Below are 24,350 nucleotides of genomic sequence, written 5' to 3' on the forward strand. Positions count from 1 at the left end.
ATTTAATCAAAGTAAAAACAGCAAACAGACTTTAGAGAAGTTCTTTTATTATAACATACCAGAGAATATCCAATAGTAAATGAATTCTCTAGCTGGTTGTGAAGTGTAGTCTCAGCTTTAACATGAAAAGAAAACAATCTCACCCAGGCGAAGTCCACTTCCCAGATTTTTCTGAAACCTTCCCTATCATCATTTCTTTTTTTTAAAAAATTTTTTTATTCCCATCATCATTTCTTACTGCACAATAGTATTCCATCTCATTCATATACTATAATTTGTTTGGCCATTCCCTAATTGATGGACATCCCCTTAGTTTCCATGGAATACCTTTTTCTTCTCTTGTTTTGTGGCAACCCTAGATGTAAGCCAAAACCTAAATTATAAATAAATTTGTTTCTTAGGTAAAAAGAGTGAAATGTGTGAGAATATTCCCCAAGACTAAACCCAGTCCTAACTGTATACAGAACAGGGAGTGGGTTTAATACTTCAGTCCCGGTGAACCCAGCAGAGGTTCCTCAAGATTAAAATCATTCCCAATCAGTATAGTATATTGGAAAGAGCCTTGAAACCTCTCTCTGGGAGATCTGGGTTCTACCCCTAGCTTGCCACTAACTTGATGTTTGATACTGGACATATCACTTCCAGTCTCTGGGATTCATCTTACTTTCCTATAAAATAGGAACTGGGGACTATATAATCATTACAGTAGTATCTTTCTGATTTAAGATTCTGTGAAGTCCCCTTGCAAAGGAAGAAAACAGTATTTACAGCAAAATTGGTTAAAAGTTTTGGTATAAAGGGTACTGAATAGCTATTTAAAATATCTTTCTGTTTATTAGGTGGTAACAATGGATGGATATTGAAACAATAGAATGAGAAAAAATAGCATGTAAGTGCTATAAAGAGGAGAGATTAATGAAAGATTGAAGTCCCAGAAATGGAAAAACTTTTCCAAGGAAAACTTAAGCAAAGGTCAAAATGTATTTGCTTTTCAGTGACTAGATTTGGCACAGAACACCTGAACCTGAATACACTTCACAGAGTCAGACAGTATTTGCAAAATTAGAAAACAGAATTCACTTCAGAAATCACTGAAGCAGGGAGACAGCATCCTGACAGAGAGTAATGAAACGAGTGATAAAACTTTTCCCAGGGTGGCAGTGGGGTGGGGTGGGAATAGTAAGCTATGAGAGCCCCAACCAAGGAGACTTCCCTGATCCATGTCTAAGTCATCGATTAACTGATTTTTCCATTTTTTTCTAGGTGTGGATTACAAATGTATATGTACAACTTTTGCAGACTATTTGCCTCCAGGGGGAGGGGCAGAGAAGGGAGGGTGGTAGAAGAATTTGTAACTTTTAAATTTGCAAATGGATGAATGTTGAAAAACAACTATAACATGTAATTGGAAAAATAAAATATCAATTTAAATTTAAAAAAAAGTTCAAATAGATTTGATAGGAACTGAGACTGTCCATAGGGTTATCATGAGGATATAGTGGCAATCAATGCTGAGAGCTCTCTGCAGCTGAGTTTCAGTCTTGTGGAGATCTCTGAGACCCTACTGCTACTGAGTCAGTTAAATCAATTAGAGGCTCCAACCACTGACAGCCTTTTATTCTTTTTTAGGTGACTATAACAGGGAATTATTCAAACCTGACTTTTTCCATTTTTTTTTTTTTTTTTTTTAGGGTTTGTTTGCTTGTTTTTGCAAGGCAATGTGGTTAAGCGGCTTGCCCAAGGCCACACAGCTAGGTAATTTGAACTCGGGTACTCCTGACTCCAGGGTTGGTGCTCTATCCACTGCGCCACCTAGCTGCCCCTCAAACCTGACTCTTAAAGATGAATTTACATCACAATCAGCTCCCTAAAGGATAGGGTTGAAATTCCTCAAGGAAATCAGTTCTATAGATTGGAAACTTGTTACAATCCTCCCACAGTATGGTACACTCTATGATCAGAGGCAATTAGATCTCATTTTGTGTGTGAAATACCTTCTGAATGGCTTCAGTTTTTAGTTTTAAGTCTCCCTTGCCACACAACTATGTAAGTGTGGGCTGACCAATTGCTGAAATTGTGGCCCAGGCAAATATTGCTGCCAGCATAGAGACTCAGTGAATGGAGTGAGAGGGTCTGCTCTGCTTATGTAGACAGAAGTGGGCATGAAACATGGAATTGATAAGAAATCGATTAATGGTCAGTCTATGGGATTGCTAGTAAAACTGTAGAAATTCAGCACTAAGGCAGTAGGGGTTCTTCAATCCCCCAAACCTAAGGCATCTTCCAAAGTCCCAGCCCCAGGATTATTTAGGAGAGGTCACAGAGGACAGACCATGTTGGGAAGGAGTATAGTTCTCATTAGACTCTTGAAAATCTGCTTGCTATGCTAACCCTTTCAGCAACCTCTATGTAGATCACTGTAGGTAGGGGCCAATAGAAAAGCTTGGAGTTGCCCAAACTGTCTAATGTAATAACCACCAACCAATATCAGGCTTGGAAGATATTTCTTTTCTAAGGAAAGGAGCTGGAGTACTTCATTATATCTAATATACATTATACCTTAAACTCTCCTTATCACAACCTGAGTTAGCCTGAGGAAAGGAGATAGCATCTGAAGTTTATAGTGAACTACAGGAGCTCAATCACATCACTGTGTTCATCACAACAGTTGTTCCTGACCTCATCACTATTGTAGACTAGGGTGACTGTGACAGGATTATCGATTTCATCAATGCTTTTTTCTTCGTTTCTGTGATTATGAAGCATATGTCAGAAGCAATTTTCTTTCATCTAGGAAGAAGTCTAGTGTACCTTCATTGTCCTTAACCAGGGCTACCCACATTCTTCTTGACATTGCCACTCCATGGTGGGCAGAGATTGGAAAGAAGGCTCCATTCCTGAGAACACTGATGGACAACATTACAACATAATATTTTCTGAGCCAGATGAGACCATTGTGGCAGAGGCCCCAGATCACACAAAGAAGAGGAAGAAGGAGTCCCATATGAAAAAATTAACTTTTATCACATTCAGTATATTGAACATATATATATATATATACATATATATATAAATATATATAAATACATACTTACCACAAAGTGTTAGTTTAAATATATGAATATATATGAATATAGACATACCATGAGAAGTCATGATTGGTTGCTATTTTACTCAAAGTTCTGGAGCTGAATCTGTCAGTCATATTTTATGATGCAACAAAATTCTATTGCATTCCTTTGTCACATATTTGGCCATTCCCCAATTCATGAATGCCTATTTTGTTTCTACTTCTTCAATTAAAAAAATACTGCTATAAATATTCTAGTACAAATAAGAACCTTTTCCCCTGTCTCTGTGCTAAAGGTTATATGTACTTTTAGTGACTTGTTGGATAAATACCAATTTTTTATTTTTTATAGAATAGCTCCACCAAGAGTACAGACATGATGAGCATTTTTTTTTCATACAGCTACTGGTAGATTGCATTTTTCTGAGAATGGTCTGTTCTTATTCTTTGATCACTTATCTATTGGGGCATGAGTGTAGTTAAGGGGATGCAGCGAATAGAGCACTGGCCTTGGAATCAGGAGGACAGGAGTTTGAATCTGGTTTCAGACACTTGACTCTTACTAGCTATGTGACCTGGGGCAAGTCATTTACCCCTGATTGCCTCACATCCCCCCACTCAAATCCAATTCACCTGCTTGTCATGGCATCACCTCCCTGAAGTCATGGTCTTTCTGGAGAATGAAGGACAAACATAATTATTATTGGGGCATGGAATGCACCCCTGCCTAAAAAACTATTTCATAAGGAACTCACACAAGGCAAACATTCATATGGTGGTCAGAAGAAGTGATATAAGGACACCCTCAAGGTCTCTCTGAAGACCTTTGGGATTGATTTGTGACACAGGAACTCCCAGCTCTGTGAGCCCTCATTAAAGAAGCTGCAGTGCTGTATGAACACAAGATGAGGAAATTTAGAGAATTCACCCAAAATGTTCACATAGACTATTTTGCCTGACCTTAGTAGAGTGTTCTGAGTTCATATTGGTCTGATCAGCCACAAGTGGACACACTGCAACTTAGCTCGAATAACAACAACAACAACAACAACAATAACAATAATAATAATAATAACAATAATGTTCATTTTTTTTAAAGTTTTTGCAAGGTAAATGGGGTTAAAGTGGCTTGCCCAAGGCCACACAGCTAGGTAATTATTAAGTGTCTGAGACCGGATTTGAACCAGGTACTCCTGACTTCAGAGCCCATGCTCTATCCACTGCGCCACCTAGCCACCCCTGTTTGTCCTTCATTTTCAAAGAACATGACATCAGGGGGGTGATACCATGATAAGCAGGTGAATTGGATTTGAGTTGGGGAGGGAGGGTCTGTGCTAAGTCCCCAGCCTCACTTTCTCCTCCAGAACCATCTGGGTCCAGTGGCCAGATATAAATCAGGATGACTGGAGATTGCCCTGGATTTGAGGCAATCAGGGTTAAGTGACTTGCCTAAAGGTCACCTAGCTAGTAAGAATCAAGTGTCTGAAACCGAATTCAAATTCCTGTCCTCCTATCACTGTGCTATCTAGTGATCCTTTATATGTTTAACAATCTCTGGAGGAAAAATGTATGTGTACAGCATACTTTTAAATTTAATGTGCATTAACCTTTTCTCCATTACTTTCTTAATGTAATCAACAGAATTCTAACTTGCAGCATTTGCCAATTTCTATGATATAAATATTCACATTGAAAATTTAGCAGTTGATTTGCATGTTCTCTCTTTTGTTGATGAACATATAAACTTTTATTAACTACTGCTTTGGCTACATTTCAATATTTTTCACTCCAAAAGTTTTGGTGTATAGTCTCATTGTTGTTATTATGAATATTATTATTGATATTATTGTTTTTGACAAAATTATCTGAAATAGGCAGGGAAGAGAGTTTCTGTATTTGTTCACCCCTGGGAAGACCCAATCCATTCAACAATGTCTTCAGTAGGACTCCTGTGGAGTCTCCAGGACATCATGTGTCTACCTTCCTGCTGGTCTATGGCTTTCAGGCCTTGCCCTGAGCATCAGACTCTGGAAAGTCCCACCTGAGCTCTTGTGAACTGTAAGTTGATCTCCTAGGGACTCCCCAGGTGTGTGTGTAATGACACTGGTCTGATTTCCTGGCCCTTCACATAATGGGCTCCACTCATTCCCTCTCTAGTTATCTAACAAAGGTCCCTGACTGAATTCAATCCTAGGTCCTCAGGACATTCTGACCCAGATCTTGCTTACTTTAGACCCCTGGGGCATCCCTGACCCTTTGATTATGATGCCATTGCCCATTTCCTGGCTATTCCAACTCACTCATTTTACAGATGAGGAAATTAAAGGAAGCAGATTAAGACCACCCCAAGGTAAGGCAGATAAGTTTCAGAGGTGGAATTTGAATTCAGATCCCTGACCAAAAAAGTACTCTTTCCACTGTGTTGTGATGTTTTTGTGTGTGTGTGTGTGTGTGTGTGTGTGTGCGCACACGTGTTTGTGTGTGTGTCTGTGTGAGACTAGTTTAGAATGATTGAAAGTATTCCATGTGTTCCTAAATTTTTTTCCAGTCTGATTTCATTTTAATTAAATCTTCAACCTAGCTTATTATCTATCTGCAGTACCTATCTAAGATATGTATATTGATAAACTAGCTTGGGGCAGCTAGGTGGCACAATAGATAGAGCACCAGCCCTGGAGTCAGGAGTACCTGAGTTCAAATCCATCCTCAGACACTTAATAATTACCTAGCTGTGTGGCCTTGGGCAAGCCACTGAACCCCATTGCCTTGCCAAAAGAAAAAAAGAAAAGAAAGAAAGATAACCTAGCTCAAGACAGAATCCCTATCAGCCAGCTGTGTATCATAGTTTGGGCAATGTTTTTTCTACCTGCTTTGGTTTTCCAGTTTAAATGGTTAGTCAAATTTCCATAATTCTATAGAAAACCTCTTGAAACTATTAAAAGTATTTAGGTTTTAAAGCAAGATCTAAAGGAAATACATAAAGCATCAGAATGATGAGGATCAACTGGAGGAATTGATAGTGTTTAACCTGTAGAAGATTTAAGGGAGAACATGTTCACTGTCTCTGGGGCATCAAGGTGGTACAGTGAATAGAGCACTAGACCTGTAGTCAGAAAGACTCAAGTTCCTGAGTTCAAATCTGGCCTCAGGCACTTACTGGCTGTGTGACTTGGGCAAGTCACTTAACCCTGTTTGCCTCAGTTTCCTCATCTATAAAATGAGCTGGAGAAGGAAATGGCAAACCAGTCCAGTAGCTAAACCCCAAATGTGGTCATGAAGATTTGGACAGGACTCAACAGCAAATGTTCACTGTCTTCAAATAGAGGACACTTTAGAGAGCAACATCTGATCAAGGATAAGATGATCACCTGAAATTTTATCACTATGCAGACTGATACTTAAGAGTTTTGGGGGCAGCTAGGTGACATAGTGGGTAGAGCATCAGCCCTGGAGTCAGGAGGACCTGAGTTCACATTTAGACTCAGATACTTGACATTTATTAGTTGTATGACCCTGAGCAAGTAACATTAAGTGATTCATTGCCTCAAAAAAAAAACCCTTGACTTTTTGAGACTTAACACCTCAATTCCTTTAGGTGCTTCTCCTCTCTGACTAGAAGGTTAGAATATGGAGCAAAAACTCCCAAAGCTTTCTTTTTTTTTTTTTTAATTAGATTTTTGCAAGGCAAATGGGGTTAAGTGGCTTGCCCAAGGACACACAGCTAGGTAACTATTAAGTGTCTGAGGCCGAATTTGAACCCAGGTACTCCTGACTCCAAGGCCGGTGCTCTATCCACTGTGCCACCTAGCCACCCCTCCCAAAGCTTTCTTTCACAGGTAGCTCAGATTTTTCCAGGGGATTTCCAGGCTCAATATAAGGAGAGCCATCAGAGTTATCTTAAAATGGAACAAGTTACCCTGGAAGGTAGTGAACTTTGTCAGTGGAAGTCATGGGTGGCAAGTGATAAGAATGCTGTAGAGAATGTCTGTCCTATAGGTTCCATCCTTTCTGAGATGTCTTTAGGCTCTGTGATCCTATCATCTTAACTAAGAATCTGTGATTCTTTGAGAAAGACTATAATGGGGGTGGCTAGGTGGCACAGTGGATAGAGCACCGGCCCTGGAGTCAGGAGTACCTGGGTTCAAATCCGGCCTCAGACACTTAATAGTTACCTAGCTGTGTGGCCTTGGGCAAGTCACTTAACCCCAATGCCTTGCAAGAACTGAAAAAAGACTATAATGTAGAGAAAAGGGAACTAGACTTGGCATTCAAATATGCAAATATTTGGATTCAAATCCTGCTGCTGTCACTGGAGCCTCATCTTGTCATCTGCAAAATAAGGTGGTTGGACTAGCTCTAAAGTTATCATCCTAAGGAATCCATGATTAATGTGCTTCATTTTCAGTCATGTCTGATTCTTTGTGCCCCCATTTGGGGTTTTCTTGACAAAGATACTGAGGTGATTTGCCATTTTCTTCTCCATTTCATTTTACAGATGAGAAAGCTCAAACAACTAGAGTTAAGTGACTTGCCTAGGGCCACACACTACCAAGAGTCTGAGACCAGATTGGAACTCCCGAAGATGAGTGTTTTTGACTTCAGACCTGTCACTTTATCCACTGCACCACCTAGCTGTCCTAGTTCATAATTATCTAGGGTAAAAGTACTTTGAAATTATTGAATTATATAACATTCAATATATATATATATTTGCTTTTTAAAGGGAAGTTCTTTAGCTAGGTGGTAACCTCCAGAGTAATGTAGAAGAATGCAATCTAACCATCAAGGTTGGAAAAAATGAAGATGAATAACTATGAAATACAGCTTGATAGACATGGGACCTTTATGAGTAGTCAAACAGCAGTTACTTTGATTTAATGAGGAGAGACCTCTATCTGGAGCTGTGAAGTCACTCAGTTTCTTTTCTCTACTTCTCTTAACTTCCTACTATCTCTTGCTTACTCTATCCTCTGTACTCCTAGTCAGAAAAAGGTGTCCTTCCTCTTGCTGAGGGAATTGAGTGAACCATATTGATTTCATCTTGTGACTCAATTCTGGATCTAGCTCAGTTCCCTTTCTATTCAATTATGGGAATTGTAGGAAAACATTATTGCATGGCTTCCCTGCATGGCTGGGAAGCTGGACCAATTCTAACTGTTGCTTACGGACCTTGAGTTTAAAAAGGCCAGCATCTCCCACTGTATCCAGAGTCATCACCAGTCATTCTGACCACCGGACTCTGATGACTTGGAGGAGAGAATGAGATCGATAACTTTACATAATTCTGTTTCACTTAAATCCAATTTACTTGCAAGTAGAGATTTCACTCTCCTGAAGTCACTGGTCTTCTCCAAAAACAAAGGATGAAGAACAAGAGACTAGCTAAAGAATGAGGTTTATGGTGACCAAAAACCCAGTCAGATCCAAAAACCGATGCAAGTTTCTTTACTATTATACAGCTCAAGTAACCCATATGTTTTATCTTAAAACTAGTCCAGACTGATCAATTTCTGTTTCTTCGTTCCTTTATTGAATTTAGATACTTGGAGAATAGGACTTTTTTTTTCTGATTTCAAGAAATTGTACTTATTCACTCTCTTCCTCAATTTGGAAAACCCCTAATCTTTTCTTCAATTAGTAATCAGATTACTACTACTCATCTTGAATCCTGGAATCTATTAGTTTTCTTTAAATACATAAAAATTTATCTTCTCTATCCAGCATCAAATACCGAACTGAGGAGGCCTGGTCCCAATGTGTCATATAATTGCTTAACAAATCAACATATTCAATCTTTGATCCTTCAGTTACTTCAGATTTCACCATCACATTGTCAAATCTAGCCTTTTCATCTATACCCCAATCATATTTACTCCCTCAATCAACCCTTCCTTGCATCTTCCATACCTTCCTCCCAGCCCTTTCTTGATCCTGCTTCTTCATATTTAATCTTTCTCTTTCCTTCGTTGTCAGGTTCCTTGAGAAGAGGAATTCACCTTTGTCCTTTTTCCTCTCTATTTTCTACCTTGGCAATCTCATCCACTCCCAATTATCATCCTTATACAGATGACTCTTAAGTCTACATCTCCACCTCAAACCTCCTGACAGCTCCAATTGAACATTTCCAACTGTCTCTTGGTTATCTTAACATCAACCCCAAATTTGACCTTCACCCTTTGTCATTTTTGTGACAGCAAAACCCTTGAAGTATTGTTTTTAAGGTTTTTTTTTTTTTTTGCAAGGCAATGGAGTTAAATGGCCTGCCCAAAGCCACACAGCTAGGTCATTATGAAGTGTCTGAGACCAGATTTGAACCCAGGTACTCAACTCCAAGGCCGGTGCTTTATCCACTATGCCACCTAGCCCCCCCCCCCCCAATTAACTCTTATTTGCCATACTAGCTGTTTTAAATCACTTCTCAAGACTCTTATGCCACCCAGTCTTTTCTATACTCATCTCCTTTGGCATCTCCTCTCCCCAAACCTCTTACATTCTGGTTTCCAATCTTTGCACTAGACTGGAACCATTTTCTTTAGATGACCAACAATTCCTACCTACTAAATCCAGTAACCTTTCTTGGTTTTCATCCTTTTGATCTCTTCAGTTTTTTTGTTTTTTTTTTTAGATTTTTCAAGGCAATGGGGTTAAGTGGCTTGCCCAAGACCACACGGCTAGGTAATTATTAAGTGTCTGAGGTCGGATTTGAACCCAGGTACTCCTGACTCCAAGGCCGGTGCTCTATTCACTGCGTCACCTAGCCACCCCTCTCTTCAGTTTTTGACACAACTGACCAATCCCTTCTCTCTTGACTCTCAAGACTTGCTCTCTTCTCATGCTCCAATATACCTGACCATTCCCTCCATCATTCATATCCTGCCTCCAACCATAGGTATATCCCAAGGTTCTCCTGGACCATCTTTTTTTCCCCTTTCTATACTTTCACTTGATCTCAGCAATTCTCATGAGTTCATCTTTATGCACATGACTTTCAAATTTACCCATCTAATCCTCTTTCACTCCTGAGCTCATCCTGCATCACCCGTTGGATATCTCAAATTCAACACATCTAAAACACAATTGTCTACTCCACTGAACACCTCTATACTTTTCTGAGACCATCACCTGCTTTTCAAGTTACTGAAATTCCCAAGAGTCATTCTTGACTCTTCCTTCTTCCTAGTGACATGCCTTGTCAATTCTGCTTCCACATCTCTGACATTCATCTTTCTTTGCACCTGTGTCTCTACCAACCTAGTTTGGGATCTCATCTTCTCACTTGGACTGACATCTCCTAAATGGTCTGTTTACAATCTCTTTCATCACAGTTATAAACTTTCCTAAAGCAGATTTGACAATATCATTACTCTTAAGAATCTTTTGTGGTTCCCTATTTACCCATAGGGTAAAATACAAATTGTTCATCTTAGCATTTATAGTTTTGCACAATCTAGTTCCAGACTATCTTTATATTTCACATTATTCTCTTGAAAATTTGCCAAATTGTCTTACCGACAGCTTTCAGAATTTGGTATTATTTCATCTCCTGTGGAAACTCATCACCATATTGACATTTGCACAGTAGTTCCCATGCCTAGAATGTACTCCCTCTTGACTTCTACCTCTTGGAATTCTTTGCTTCTCAGCTTAAAATCCAAATAAACCGAACTACATTTCCCCTTTTGCCATCTCTATACACTTTTGCTCACACCTGGCATAGATTCTCCCCCCTTTTTATTGAAGTTCAATCTCAGATAACATCTACCTGCTAAAAAGCCTCCTAAACTCTCCTGCCCTATCTTCCAAAGAAGTGGTAGCTGGAAGGCACTCTCTCCTTGCCTTTACCTGATGGGAATTCTTGGCTTCCTTCAAGGTGCCAGGCCTATCCTTCCCAGTCCTCAAATGTTAGTACTTACATCCAGAAATTTCTGAGTAGATACTTATGTTTAATCTTTTGCTAATTCTCCCTAAAATTCCTTGAGGATAAGGCTTATTTTGTTTTTGCATCCCCTGTACTCAGTATATTGCCTGACATATAAGAGATAATAAATGCTGCTGAATGGATGGTACTTACAGGAAAGAAAGGGAAGGTGTGTTATGTTAACATACAAAGCACCTCCCAGGTAAGGTTTCTGGAATATTTTGCTCAATTAATTTTTTAATTTTAAAAATAAAAAAAAAGAAGAAAATTCCACACCACACAGTTTGTGAAATGTGAAGTTTATTTCATCTTCAAACTATCTTTATACACTCTTCTTCTATTGGTGCCTCAAGTCACAGAGCTGACCACCAGGGAACCAACTGTTGCACTTCCCTGAGCCGCTTATTTTTCTTCTTCAAAGTCGGATGGCTTCTTCCTCTTTGACTTCTCAAATTCCTGGGTTCCCCAGGTATAGATGAAGTAAAAGCCTATAAATGCTTTAGAAATCAAAATAAAAAAAAAAAGTAGTGAGCACACACAATAGAAAGACTACTGCATACTAGGTCTTTTATTTTGTCAGAGTAGCTCTGAGCGATGACCCTTCTATGCCTAATACCTCCAACAACCATTCCTCAACCTAAAAGATATTATGGAAGGTTATCTTGTATTCACTTTAAAGGAGCTAAAATATTTATTGTTGCTCAGTCCCGTCTGATTCTTCATGCCCCAGTTTGAGATTTTCATGGCAATGGTTTGCCATTTCCTTCTGAAGATCATTTTACTAAGGAAATTAGGATTAACCGTCATATTTAATGCCATATTTGAACTCACACGAGTCTTCTTGACTCCAGGCCAAGAACTTTGCCACCTAGCTGACTTAAAAAAAGAAACTGATATCAAATTGATTGCCTTCTCATAGAGGAAGGGAATATGGAACTCAAAAAAAACTTTATCCAAGTCTGTTTTCAAACAAATTCATTTTAAAGACTCTCGATATCCTATTTCAGATAAAGTAGTCTAGGGCGGCTAGGTGGTACAGTGAATAGAGCACGGGCCCTGGAGTCAGGAGTACCTGGGTTTAAATCCGGTCTCAGACACTGATTAATGACCTAGCTGTGTGGCCTTGGGCAAGCCACTTAACCCCATTGGCTTGCAAAAAAAAACCCCCAAACCCCCCAACAGATAAAGTAGTGTAAAACCCCGTTTTTACCATTAATTAGCATGTGTTTGGGCAAATTCTTTGACCTCAGGGAGTCTCATCTGTAGGACGGGGAGAGCTACTACCAACCTAAGCGGGTAAGCAAGCCCACAGGGCCCTGAGACGCGGGTCATTAGTGGCAGCCCAGCCTGGGGGGCCACTTCGGCGGGTCCCCTCAACGCTTCGGGCTGAAATCTCCTGGACTACGTGCAAGCGGGGCGCGGCAGGGGCCGAAGCGGCTCTGGCCCGGCTGCCCGGCAGCGCACTTACGGGGTGCGACCCGCAGGGCCGAGTCCTTGACCCTGCGGAACATGTTCGGGATGCCCTTGGAGAAGTAGTGGGGGAAGGCTTTCTGCTCGAACGGGGACAGGCTGTAGGAGATGATGTGCCGCACGCGGATCAGGCTCCCGAACTCGCGACCCATCGCGGCGCCCGCGGCCCCTGGGGATCAGACACACCGTTACGGAGAGCCCGGGCCCGGGCCCGTGCGCGGCCCCCGGCCCCGCGGCCGCCACCCACCCCGCGCTCTCACCGGCCTCCGGACACTCCGTCCTCCAAAGACGGCTCGTGCCCCGGCTCCCTTACACTTCCGGGTTAAGCAAGCGACGACTTCCGGGAGATCTCATGTGGCTGTTCTTGCACGGGGGGGAGAGGAGACGCGCCTCCCCTCTCCGCGGAGAAGTGCCCAGACCCAGAGGAGAACGTGGGGCGGGCCGGAGGGGGGAGCGTGCCCCGCAGTGCAGCCCCCAGAGGCGGGGAGGCTGCCGGGCCCCCATTCGTCCCTGCCGCCTGGCAGCTGCGCCGAGCCCTCTCCCTGCGGTGTGGATCATTCCTTGCCTCCTCACCGGGCCCGCTTAGCCGCGCGGTGTCGGGGCGGACCTTCCCATCCGCCACGGCGCCCCCTAGCGGGCCGCCCGTTCTGCTGTGGCGGGAAACCGCGCGTCCAGGGAGAAGAAGCCGGAGAAAGCGCGGCCGGTGCCACCCGAGGCACCAAATGCGTGTTCCTTACCTTCCTCGGGCTCAGTTTCTTTTCCTTTTTCTTAAATTTTATTTATTTAAGGCAACGGGGTGAAGTGGCTTGCCCAGGGCCACACGGCTAGGTCATTATGAAGTGCCTGAGGCCGGATTGGAACCCGGGTCCTCCCGCCTCCAGGCCCGCCCCCTAGTTTCTTCCCTACTGTCCGGAGTAGCAGTAATTTTCCATCTCTAGGAGGGGAGGAAGGAAGGAAGGAAGGAGGGAAGGAGGGAAGGAGGGAAGGAGGGAGGAAGGAGGGAAGGAGGGAAGGAAGCTTCAACGTGTTGGGGGTCCTCGGACTTGTCAAGATCAAGTCAAAGCCCGCCCCGCAGAGCTGGAGGAGCCCAGTGCTGCAGTACAGTGGATTGAGGGTGATGAGACGCCCCCTGCCAAGCCTCCTCAGCAGCATGGGAGCCGGGGGGCCCAAAGCGGAGAGAACAGACAGGCGGTAGGATGGAGATGCTTGAAGAGAAGGAGAGGGATAGGAGGTGGAATAGACGGCTGGGCTCCAGCAAGATCCTAATAACTATTGACGGATATTCCCACGTAATGTCATTTTTTTTTGGTGAGAATATTCTATATACATGTTAAGGCTATCTTTTCCAAGCAATGTTCCACAGAAGATCATAGCTTTACAATCACATCATTGACTGTAGGAACCCTTGGTCTTGTTCTCCCCACCCCCATGAATAAATTGGATGACTGGCGGGGCTAACTTGTGAACTCTGTGAACCCAAACTCCTAAAACTACTTCTGAATTTTCACCTATAATTGGTCAGCAGGGCAAGTTGTATTAACTCTCAGGGTCTTGGGACACTCATCACATATTAAAAGTCCAAAAATCTTTAAAAACTTTTTTTACATTTTTATTATGCTCTTAAACACCAAAAATTAGCATTTCCATGTTAATAGTAGAAGAAAAAAGAGTACTGTATAGAAAACCACGAACCTCCATTTCATACCACTCACTTTAAAAAAAAAGTATACTAAATTGCATGCCTAAATTTGTCCGCTTCCTTCTGTTCTTTTCTGTGCATTTTAATTTTTCAAGTAACAAGTATTTTTAATTCATCTATCCTCTCATCTCCTCTGCCCCAATTAAGTAAATATAGTTTAAAATCCCTCAAAATATATTTCTAGGGGCAGTTAGGTGATGCAGTGGATAGAACACTGGCCCTGGAGTCAGGAGTATACCTGGGTTCAAATCCTGTCTCAGACACTTAATAATTACCTAGCTGTGTGGCCTTGGGCAAGACACTTAACTCCATTTGCCTTGCAAATAGATGTCTCTTTACATTTTAAGTTCATCACCTTTCTGTCAGGGAGTAAGTAGCATGTTTCATTTTCATTCTTTCTAGGACTCATAGTTTTTGATTTTGTTGTTCAGAGTTCTAATTTTTCAGTTGTTTTGCTCTATCATCGTATAAATTGTTCTCCTAGTCCTCATTTTGCTCTGGATCAGTTCATAAAAAGTATTATTAGTTTCCTGTGAAATGGTTCATTTAGTTATTTCTTATGTTACAATTCTATTTCATTACATTCATATGCCAAATTTGTTAAGCCATTCCCCATTAGGACACCCCTTCCCCCTTTGTTAATGAAAAGAGCTGTATAAATATTTTGATACATAAATATCCTTTTCCTTTTTTTTGGCTTCTTTGATATATATATATGTATATATATATATATATATATAGCAATTATATATTTGGGCAAATGGGTATACAATAGATTAATAAATTTCTGGACACAGCTCCAAATTACTTTCCAGAATGGTTTGGACAGATTCACAACTCCTCCAACAGTGCTCTAGGGAAAAGGAACAGAAGAAGTACTTACATGGCTCTTTGATAAGCAAGTAAGCTCTTTACAAATATCTTATCTGAAACTCAACAACCCTTTGAGGTAGTTGTCATTGTTATCCCTATTTTATAGTTGAAGAAACTGAAAAAACAGAGATTAAGTGATGAGCCCAGGTCACACAGCTCTTAAGTGTCTGAGGCTGCATTTGAACTCAAGTTTTCCTGACTCTTGACCCAGTGCTTTGTGCACTGTGGCATCACTGACCTGTTTCACTAGTGTACTTGCTTTTCCACGGCCCCTCTTACATTTGTCATTTTTCTCTCTTTTGGAATTATCTTTAACAGGCAACTGGATAGGACATGGCACTTCAAAATTACTTTAATTTGCATTTCCCTAATTATTAGTGATTTGGAGCTGTCTTTCAAAAGACTGTCAATAAGTTGCATTTTTTTTTCCCTTTGAAAACTACTTGTTTATATGCCTTGACTGTTTACCTATAGGAGAAGGCTCTTATGCCCGTAATTTTGAATGAGTTCCTTACATATCTTGGATATGAAACTTTTTTGAGAGAAACTTGCTGCAAAGAATTTCTCCCAGTTACCTATTTCCCTTACATTAGTCAATCAATAAATATTTACTAAGCACCTACCACATTGTAAGCTCTAAAGATACAAAAAACAAACAACATAAAAAAGAGGCAAAAGAGAGTCTTTACTATTTAATTGAGGAGATAGCATACTCTCTTTCTCTCTCTCTCTCTCTCTATATACACACACACACACACACACACACAAACAAACACACATACACTAAACAAGCCATATACAAGAGAAATAGGAAATAATGGAAGGCATTAATTTGGTTACATTAAACCTTATCTGTGCAAAAACTTTTAAATTTCATATAATCAACATTGTACATGATCCCATAACATGTTTAGTCATGAACCCTATTCATAGATGGAAAAATTTTGTTATATTTTGATATAACTGTTGAATATGGTATTTTTTTATACCAAAAGATGCATATGTATTCAACTTCTTTTGTTCATTTGATGTCTATTCCCCTTTGTTCATGTTTTTACTATTTTTGTGATGTGAATTAGCAAGTTTTGCCCTATTTTTACTAATTTCTTCACTAGTGTATTCCTTTAATCCTTTCTCTCTTTCTCTAAACTCTCAGCACAGAATCAATCTACCCCACTCACCCTCAGGAATTCTACTTTTCTTATTTAACTCCCTCAATATCCTTTGAAGACATTAAGGACTTCTTCAAATATAAGCATTACATCATCATATAATGCCTTCCAACTGTTTAAATAAATTTATCTTTCTAATTTCTCTGGATCCTTGCCTTTGTATTTCAAGGTTCCTACTCAGTTCAAATGCTTGAAAATACTCCTGTTAAAATGTGAGCTGCTTGATGACAGAAATCAAGTTTTTACCTTTCTCAGCATCCCAGTGCTTAGCACAGCATCTGAGACATCCTATTATGCATAGCACAGGACCAGACATTAATAAATGTTTTATGTCTGACTAAAATAATCAATGCCCTTTCTCCCTACAATTACTTTTATTTCCCAATCCTGATGCTAAAATCAGCCTAGAGGTTGCTCAGTCAAGATAAGGTCCATGTGATTTGAATCATGTATATTTTACTTTTGCTAACTTTGTCTTTCAATGCCCTATCCCTTCATTTTTAAATTCTTACTCCCCTCATACTTTAGGACTGTATCTCAATGGGTCACAATGTAGGTCCTAACACCCTGTAATCCTATCAAGTTGATTGGACAGATTGGCAAGTTTGGTTGAAACATAGTTAACATGGGGCGGCTAGGTGGTGCAGTGGATAAAGCACCGGCCTTGGAGTCAGGAGTACCTGGGTTCAAATCCAGCCTCAGACACATAATAATTACCTAGCTGTGTGGCCTTGGGCAAGCCACTTAACCCCATTTGCCTTGCAAAAACCTTAAAAAAAAAAAAAGGAAACATAGTTAACATAAAGGGAAACGATATGTTGCAAGCCTGGAAATGGTAAGCCAGAGTCGTTTAAAAACTTTAAATGACTCAAGGGGGAGTTTATATATTGTATTGCCCTGAAGCAAAAGGAAGCCACTAGAGCTTATTAAGCAGGAAAGAGACAGGATCAAATCTGTGCTTTACAAATATCAATTTTACAGCTGTGCAGAGGATAATTTGGGGAGGAAAAAGATCTGATAGAAAGAAATCAATATGGAGACAATTGTAATATTCCAGTTAAGAGGTGATGAGGGCCTGATCCAGGACTGTGGTGGAACAAATGAAGGGGCTAGAATATAGGAGATCTTGTGGAATTAGTAATGATAAAATTCCTCACCTGTGTGGATATGTGGGAGCAAGGCAGGGGTCAGCTTCAGGGATAAAATGACTCTTTGTCCAAAAGGATAGTGTAGGCCTCAAAAGAAATGTGGATGTTAGAAAAAGGGAAAGATTTTTGCAGAAAGATAATAAATTATCTTTTTCACATTTTGGATATAACTACCAAACATCCAACTGGAAATATCCAATAGGCAATTGTTAATGCATGCCTAGCACTCAGTAGGGTTGATTATGCAGATATGAGTCATCTTTATATATTTGAGAATTAAATCCATGAAGGTTAATGAAACCACCAAGAGAATATAGAACAAAAACTGCCCAGGACAGAGTTGTGGAGGCTATCTAGGGTTTTAGGGGGCAAGACCTGAATAATGATTTGGTAAAGGAGACTGAGAAGGATCAGGCACATGAGTAAGAGGAAAACCATAAGGGCAGTGTCATGAAAATGTAATGCTGAGGAATAGCCAGGAGAAGGTGGTGGTGGTGACATCAATATAAAATACTGCAGCGAGGTCAAAAAGAGTGAAAATTGAGGAAAGGCAATTAGATTTGGCAATTAAGAGATAATTGGTAATTTGGAGAAAGCAGTTTCAGTAGAATGATGCAGTCAGAAAACATTATAAAGGGCTGAGAAGAAGAAAAGGTTAGCAATATAGAAGACATTTTCTAGGAGTTTCAATGTGGGAGAAAAGACATAGAATGACAATCAGAGGCGATGAAGGGTCAAGAGAAGGTTATTTAGGGATAACCAATGACAAAGATTAAAAATTAGAAAGAGAAAGAGGGGATTACTGTGAGTCCAATTTTCCAGGGAAAATATAAAGTAATGGGATCAAGGGAGAGGGGTTGGCTCTGACATTCTTTGTCAGAATGGAGCAAAGGAGGAGAGAATGGGGTTTTGAGATGTTGAATAGAGGAGGTGGAGAAGAAGTACTCATGGTGAAAGGTTTTGATTTTCTCCATAAAGAATGAGGTGAGGTTCTCTGTTGAGAGGAAGGAACAGGAGGTGATATAGGAGAGAAGAATAGTTCTGGAATAGTGATCATGGATTCATAAAGTACTGGAGTCTTATGATTACAATCACAATTTAAAATTGTGATAGCTAGTTTTTCAAAAACCCCCCACATAAGTGATATCACGTGATGATCTTTGGAGGAGAGAATGATGAAGGGGGAGTCAGACTGTGATTTAATTTTTTTTTTAGATTTTTGCAAGGCAAATAGGGTTAAGTGGTTGATTTAATTATTCTAGGAGGACTCCCAGAGAGAAGGGTTCTCTCAATTAAGGCAGATGAGCACCTGCTCTGAAATTTATAATCTTAGGAAGTTGCCTGGATACTGAAATTTGCTCAACATCACATTAGATGGCTTGTTTCAGAGATGGTACTAGAATTTGTTTCTTCCAGGTTGGGGCCTTCTCTCTATACATTATGCCCTACTGCTTCTATCACAGCATTTTAAGATTATGTAAATATTGATACAGCTCAATTTGATTCAGAATTTTCAATGTTTTAAAATACAATAAAAATAATTAAATTTGCAGCCCCAAGCTTTATACCACCTTTAAATGTAGGTGTTAAAATAAGAATTTCATTGATTTAAAGACAAATAAATCTACTTACCAGTGAATGGTCATGCTTATGAGGAATTACGTTTTCTGAATGTGACATTCAATGAACTTAAAGATTTTGACAATATATCACAGTTTTATCAGTTTGAGTAATGAATAAATTGGTTCTATTTAAGGTAGTATTGGGGTTGAATGCTTACCTTCCACAGATTAACAATTTTTTTTCCAGATTAGCACTATATATCACAAACTTTAATGTAAGCTCTTAGTGGTTTTCCATGGCACGATATCCACCCTCCTCCAAGAGAATAAATGCTCAACTTCATTCAAGACTTTTAGGTGAAAGTTCTCCCAGGGCACATTCAATACCATTCTTGTGACAAAATATAATCCTTTGTTTAGTTGTGCTGTTTTATAAGGCAAGAATTTGCAAAACCAGAAAACCTGTAGCTGAGCATATACAAATATACAAATACAAAAACAAAAAGGAGCAGTTAGAAATTCAAAATGAGTCAAGGAAACAGTCCCAAAAAATTATGGGATATGGAATAAATATAGAAACATACTATCACAAATAGGATGTTGGTAGGGCTGACATCACAGCAGACAGAACCTTCACCTTTAACTTTTGCTTGTTTTTTCCTTGGGCAAAATATGTCCAGGGAGTTCTTTAGGAGTCCTAATTTCTACATTAAAAACAGGGAGACCCTGACTAGAAAATCATTCTCCAGGATCTTATATTCGTTCAGGAGGCAGTTATAGTGTGCCCATAACTTAAAAGATGTTTCAAAAGTTTGAGGAAGGGGGATTGAAGGAGAAATAGGCAAATAGTCCTGTTTAATGGGACAAATTGGGTATTCTATAGCTGACAAAATAATCATCACAGCTGGATGCACTTGTCATCTAACCCCTCCCTGCCCCACCTTAAACTTTTTTTAAGAGAGCAATTGGGACCTCTCAGGGCTTTAGAGAGTAGCCAGGCATGGGGAGATGTGTTTAATCTCCCCAAAGCTATGGAAATCACCAGCACATTCATCCTCTACTTTTTGCTGTTTAGCGTGGATGTTTTCCTCCCTCAATTTTGGGTCTCAACTCCTTGAAGATGAAGCTGGAGCTTTAACAAGTGGGGAAGCGCCCCTTAAAGATAAGCCTCTGCCCTGGAATCAACCTCTAGATGGAGAAAGCAGCCCCAGTCTCTTTCCACCCTTCTTCAAGGTCTTAGTTAACCACCATCTTCCTGGGGCACCAAGGCTACAGCCTGACTCGAGAGCCTTGCGTTATATGAAGAGGCTTTATAAAAACCTATGCCACCAAGGAAGGAATTCCTAAATCTGACAGAAGTCATCTCTACAACACAGTCCGTCTATTCACACCAAGTACGCAGCACCAACAGCCCTCTTGGGGTCAAGCCACAGGTGTGTAATAGCAATCTCATTTTTAAAACTGGGGTGAAGAAAGGGAAGATGGGAAGGGGATTTATCATATTGCTTCATCTGGGTGCTTCATTTGCATGTAAACTGCAATTTTGTATAAAATATGCATTGTGGTTCCAGAGAAGTACCCAATACTTATATTTCTATCAAAGTATTCCTGTCTGTCTCTTAACCTTTTTTCTTAAATTTTTTAATTTAATTTTTAATTTTTCTATAACAAGATAGGTTGAATCATTTCTTTCTTTCTTTTCTTTTCTTTTCTTTTTTTTTTTTTTTTTTGCAAGGTAAACAGGGGTTACGTGGCTTGCCCAAGGCCACACAGCTAGGTAATTATTAAGTGTCTGAGACCAGATTTGAACCCAGGTACTCCTGACTCCAAGGCCAGTGCTTTATCCACTACACCACCTAGCCGCCCCGAATCATTTATTTCAATAGCAAAATAGAAATTGGATGAAGAAATAAGAAAATATGACTATTTTATTTATTTATTTTTCTTTAGGTTTTTGCAAGGCAAATGGGGTTAAGTGGCTTGCCCAAGGCCACACAGCTAGGTAATTATTAAGTGTCTGAGGCCAAATTTGAACTCGGGTACTCCTGACTCCAGGGCCGGTGCTCTATCCACTGTACCACCTAGCCGCCCTGAAAATATGACTTTTAAAGTCAAAGAAAACTTTAGGGTACATTTGGTCCGTTTGCCTTTATCTTTTTGGTTTCTCTTCATGTGAGGAAAATGATCTCTACTTTTAGAATTTAACAATCTGATTTTATTGAGCATCAAAGGTGTTTGTGATTTTTCTTGGTGATAAGTTATCAAGTGTTTTGGGAGTGAATATCCTAATAAATGTACTTTACCTTGTACTATTGTGTAAGACCTTTTTGAGGGTATCTTGATTTCCTCCTCTTCCATTACCAGGAGAGAAGACAAAATACCTAGCGTTAACTTTACTATTCTTGCTATTAGGCTGTCCATTTGACTTGATTTCTAAATGTTCTGCCTCATTTGTATTGAAGCACCTGTGGTGGATTTTGTTTTTTCCTTAGGAGTTCTTCAATCAATGGATCTGCTATTTAACCTGGATCGTATTACTGCCCTTGAACACTTACTCAAGTCAGTTTTGCTATACTCTTTGGAAAACTCAGTTTCTTTTTCTTCTACCACTAAATGTATGTGCCACATAATTGTAAAGGAACCTGAATGTCCTAGCCCATCTTGTTTCAGGTCTCCACAGTCCTTCACTTTTAATTTACAATTTGAATTTAGAAAAAATCACAAATGGATTGAAATAGATGTGACCACTTTGCTTCAGCCTCTAGTTGCCTCCAACAAGAGAAATATCCACATGGCTGTCAATTTTACTTGTTTCAAAGACCAGCAAAATCCAGTGCAGGATGAGTTGTTTGACATGGTCATATTAGTGGCCCCATCACTATTAGTATATCTGAATGACATGAGTGCTCAAGCTTACCACAGATGGAATTCCTCTTAGATACAAAAAAAGGTACCAGCAGTTAGCTGACCAAAGAGATCTGTTTCTGTATCCTATGGAAGAAGAGCTCACTTGGGGCAGAAAATCTTCACGTCACCGAAGAGATAAAGGAATTGACCTTAAAGCAAAGAGTCCCAAAATTGCAGTTTCTTATAACCTGAGTGAATATTTTAAACAATTTTTGTTTCCTGAGAATGAGTGTGAGCTCCATGACTTTAAACTGAGTTTTAGTCAGCTGAAGTGGGACAACTGGATTGTGGCACCACATAAATACAATCCTCGATACTGCAAAGGTGACTGTCCCAGGCTCATTAGGCATCGGTATGGTTCTCCTGTACATACCATGGTACAAAACATAATCTATGAGAAACTAGACCCCTCCATTCCAAGGCCTTCTTGTGTGCCTGCTAAATACAGCCCCTTGAGTGTCTTGACTATTGAACCTGATGGCTCTATAGCTTATAAAGAATATGAAGACATGATAGCAACAAAATGTACTTGTCGTTAGCATATTACCTTAGGGAAAATAAAATCCCAAGGCCTAGAACTTCAGGAAAACATTCATGCTAAATTCAGTTGTGTCTTCAGGAAGCCTTCATACAGTAAACCTTGGATACTATGTATAGTTCTATATGAAATATTTTGGTTAGATTTAGCATGTTTTGAAAAATATTAAGTAGGTTTTTTGGGATACTATTTAATTTTTCTTGATTTCAAATGTCTATTTTGGAGTTCTTAATAGCCTCAAGGAAGTGGTTTTTTTTTTTTCAAATCAGAGCTGTATTTGTCATTGTTGAAGTAAAAAAAAATCTATTAGTATGAATGTTAACTGGAAGCAAAGACAAAATAAATGGTAAGACAAAATGCTATGTTCTTGATGAAAGAATAAATACTTATCAATAGCATATTTCTTCTGAATGATTTTTGTGAAACTTTTAAGAATTTTTTTTCCATAATGAATATTTGGTGGAATAGTGTTTGAGGCGGGGATGGTCTGGGAGGGGTGCCAATGCATAGGGTTGATAATTAAGGTGAAGTGGGAACAGAAGGTGGAAAGCATAGAGGATTAAATGATAATCTTCTAGGGAAGATCTAAATACATAGTTGCCTAAATGGGCAACTTCTCTTATACTGCTTGCATTTTTACCCGATGGAATATTGGGTAACAAAGAGCTAAAATTCTAGCATTATTTGTGGCACCTTCAATTTTTTCAATTTTCTCAGGTGTAATTGTAAGTTATAAATTTAATATGTACATTAAATAAATTTTTATAAATCATCCAGGGGAGTGCATATTAAAATAACACATCTTTATTTTTTCACATTAAAGGCATTAACTTGTCCTTAAATTTTAATAGGAAAAAACCCTTCTAGAAAGAAAGGAAAAGTGATACCTTGAAAGTTCAGGGATAAAGCTACATATTCTTCTTTTTTTTTTTTTTTTTTAGTTTTTCTTTTTTTTTTTTTAGTTCTTTTTGCCAGAAAAATGGGGTTAAGTGGCTTGTCCAAGACCACACAGCTAGGTAATTATGAAGTGTTTGAGGCCAGATTTGAACTCAGGTACTCCTGACTCCAGGGCCAGTGTTCCATCTACTGCGTCACCTAGCTGCCCCCATGTTATTCTTGAATATATTTACTTGGCATGTTCCATTCAGATGATAGAGATCATTTTTGGTGAATTGTTGGCCAAGAATAACAAACAATGGGCTATGCTAAGAATGGATTTGAAGTTGACTTTGGCTTCCTTTTTTTATTTAAAGTTACTTATTTTAATAACTACTTTAGGGATTAAAAAAAATCTTCGTATCCAAGTATATCTTCCTTACCTAATGCTTTCTAACAAAAATTTTTTTCTTAAAGAGCATGGGGGTAGGGACACAGAAACCTAATCAAATAATTATTTATGACTATAAAATGTTCTCTCCTTCAATGGAGAAAGGTACATTTTCTCAATTCTTTTCTTGGACTAAGACTAAGTGTTAAGTGTCTGAGGAGAGATTTGAACTCAGGTACTCCTGACTCCAGGGCTGGTACTCTATCCACTGTGCCACCTAGACACCCCAAAGTAATTTCCCTCATATTTTTTTAAGTTTTTTTTTTTTTTTTTTTTTGCAAGGCAATGGGGTTAAGTTGCTTGCCCAAGGCCACACAGCTAGGCAATAAGTGTGAGGTCGGATTTGAACTCAGGTAGTCCTGCCTCCAGGACTGGTGCTCTATCCAGCTGCCCCAGAATAGCAATTCTTTTTAGTTTTTGCAAGGCAATAGAGTTAAGTGGCTTGCCCAAGGCCACACAGCTAGGTGATTATTAAGTGTCTGAGCCTGGATTTGAACCCAGGTACTCCTGACTCCAGGGCTGGTGCTTTATCCACTGCACCACCAAGCCACCCTGGGAGTCATTTTCCATAAGGAATATTTCCTAGCACTTGAAGCACTTTCTCATATATTTTGTTATGCTCATATTGTTTCTATTTTATAGATAAAACTGAGATTCAGAGAAGTT

General features: G+C 39.6%; 2 protein-coding genes across 2 annotated transcripts; one reads left to right on the forward strand and one right to left on the reverse strand.

The window, feature by feature from the left end:
- Positions 1 to 11,271: 11,271 nt before the first annotated feature.
- LOC141506447 (cytochrome b-c1 complex subunit 8-like) lies at positions 11,272 to 12,816 on the reverse strand. The gene is made up of 3 exons (XM_074213248.1): positions 12,719 to 12,816; positions 12,457 to 12,627; positions 11,272 to 11,485 (listed from the first exon to the last, which is right to left on the reverse strand). The coding sequence occupies exons 2-3, from the start codon at positions 12,608 to 12,610 to the stop codon at positions 11,391 to 11,393; spliced, it is 249 nt and encodes an 82-aa protein (XP_074069349.1). The 5' UTR covers positions 12,611 to 12,627; positions 12,719 to 12,816; the 3' UTR covers positions 11,272 to 11,390.
- A 7,127-nt stretch (positions 12,817 to 19,943) lies between these two features.
- LOC141506446 (growth/differentiation factor 9-like) lies at positions 19,944 to 22,496 on the forward strand. The gene is given in 5 exon segments (XM_074213247.1): positions 19,944 to 19,973; positions 19,975 to 20,226; positions 20,228 to 20,345; positions 21,405 to 21,844; positions 21,846 to 22,496. Coding segments are annotated over 5 exon segments (1,353 nt in total). The 3' UTR covers positions 22,359 to 22,496.
- The last annotated feature ends 1,854 nt before the right edge of the window (positions 22,497 to 24,350 follow it).

This window comes from Macrotis lagotis, chromosome 1 (genome assembly GCF_037893015.1).
Source record: "Macrotis lagotis isolate mMagLag1 chromosome 1, bilby.v1.9.chrom.fasta, whole genome shotgun sequence".
In the NCBI taxonomy this organism is placed as follows: domain Eukaryota; kingdom Metazoa; phylum Chordata; class Mammalia; order Peramelemorphia; family Peramelidae; genus Macrotis; species Macrotis lagotis.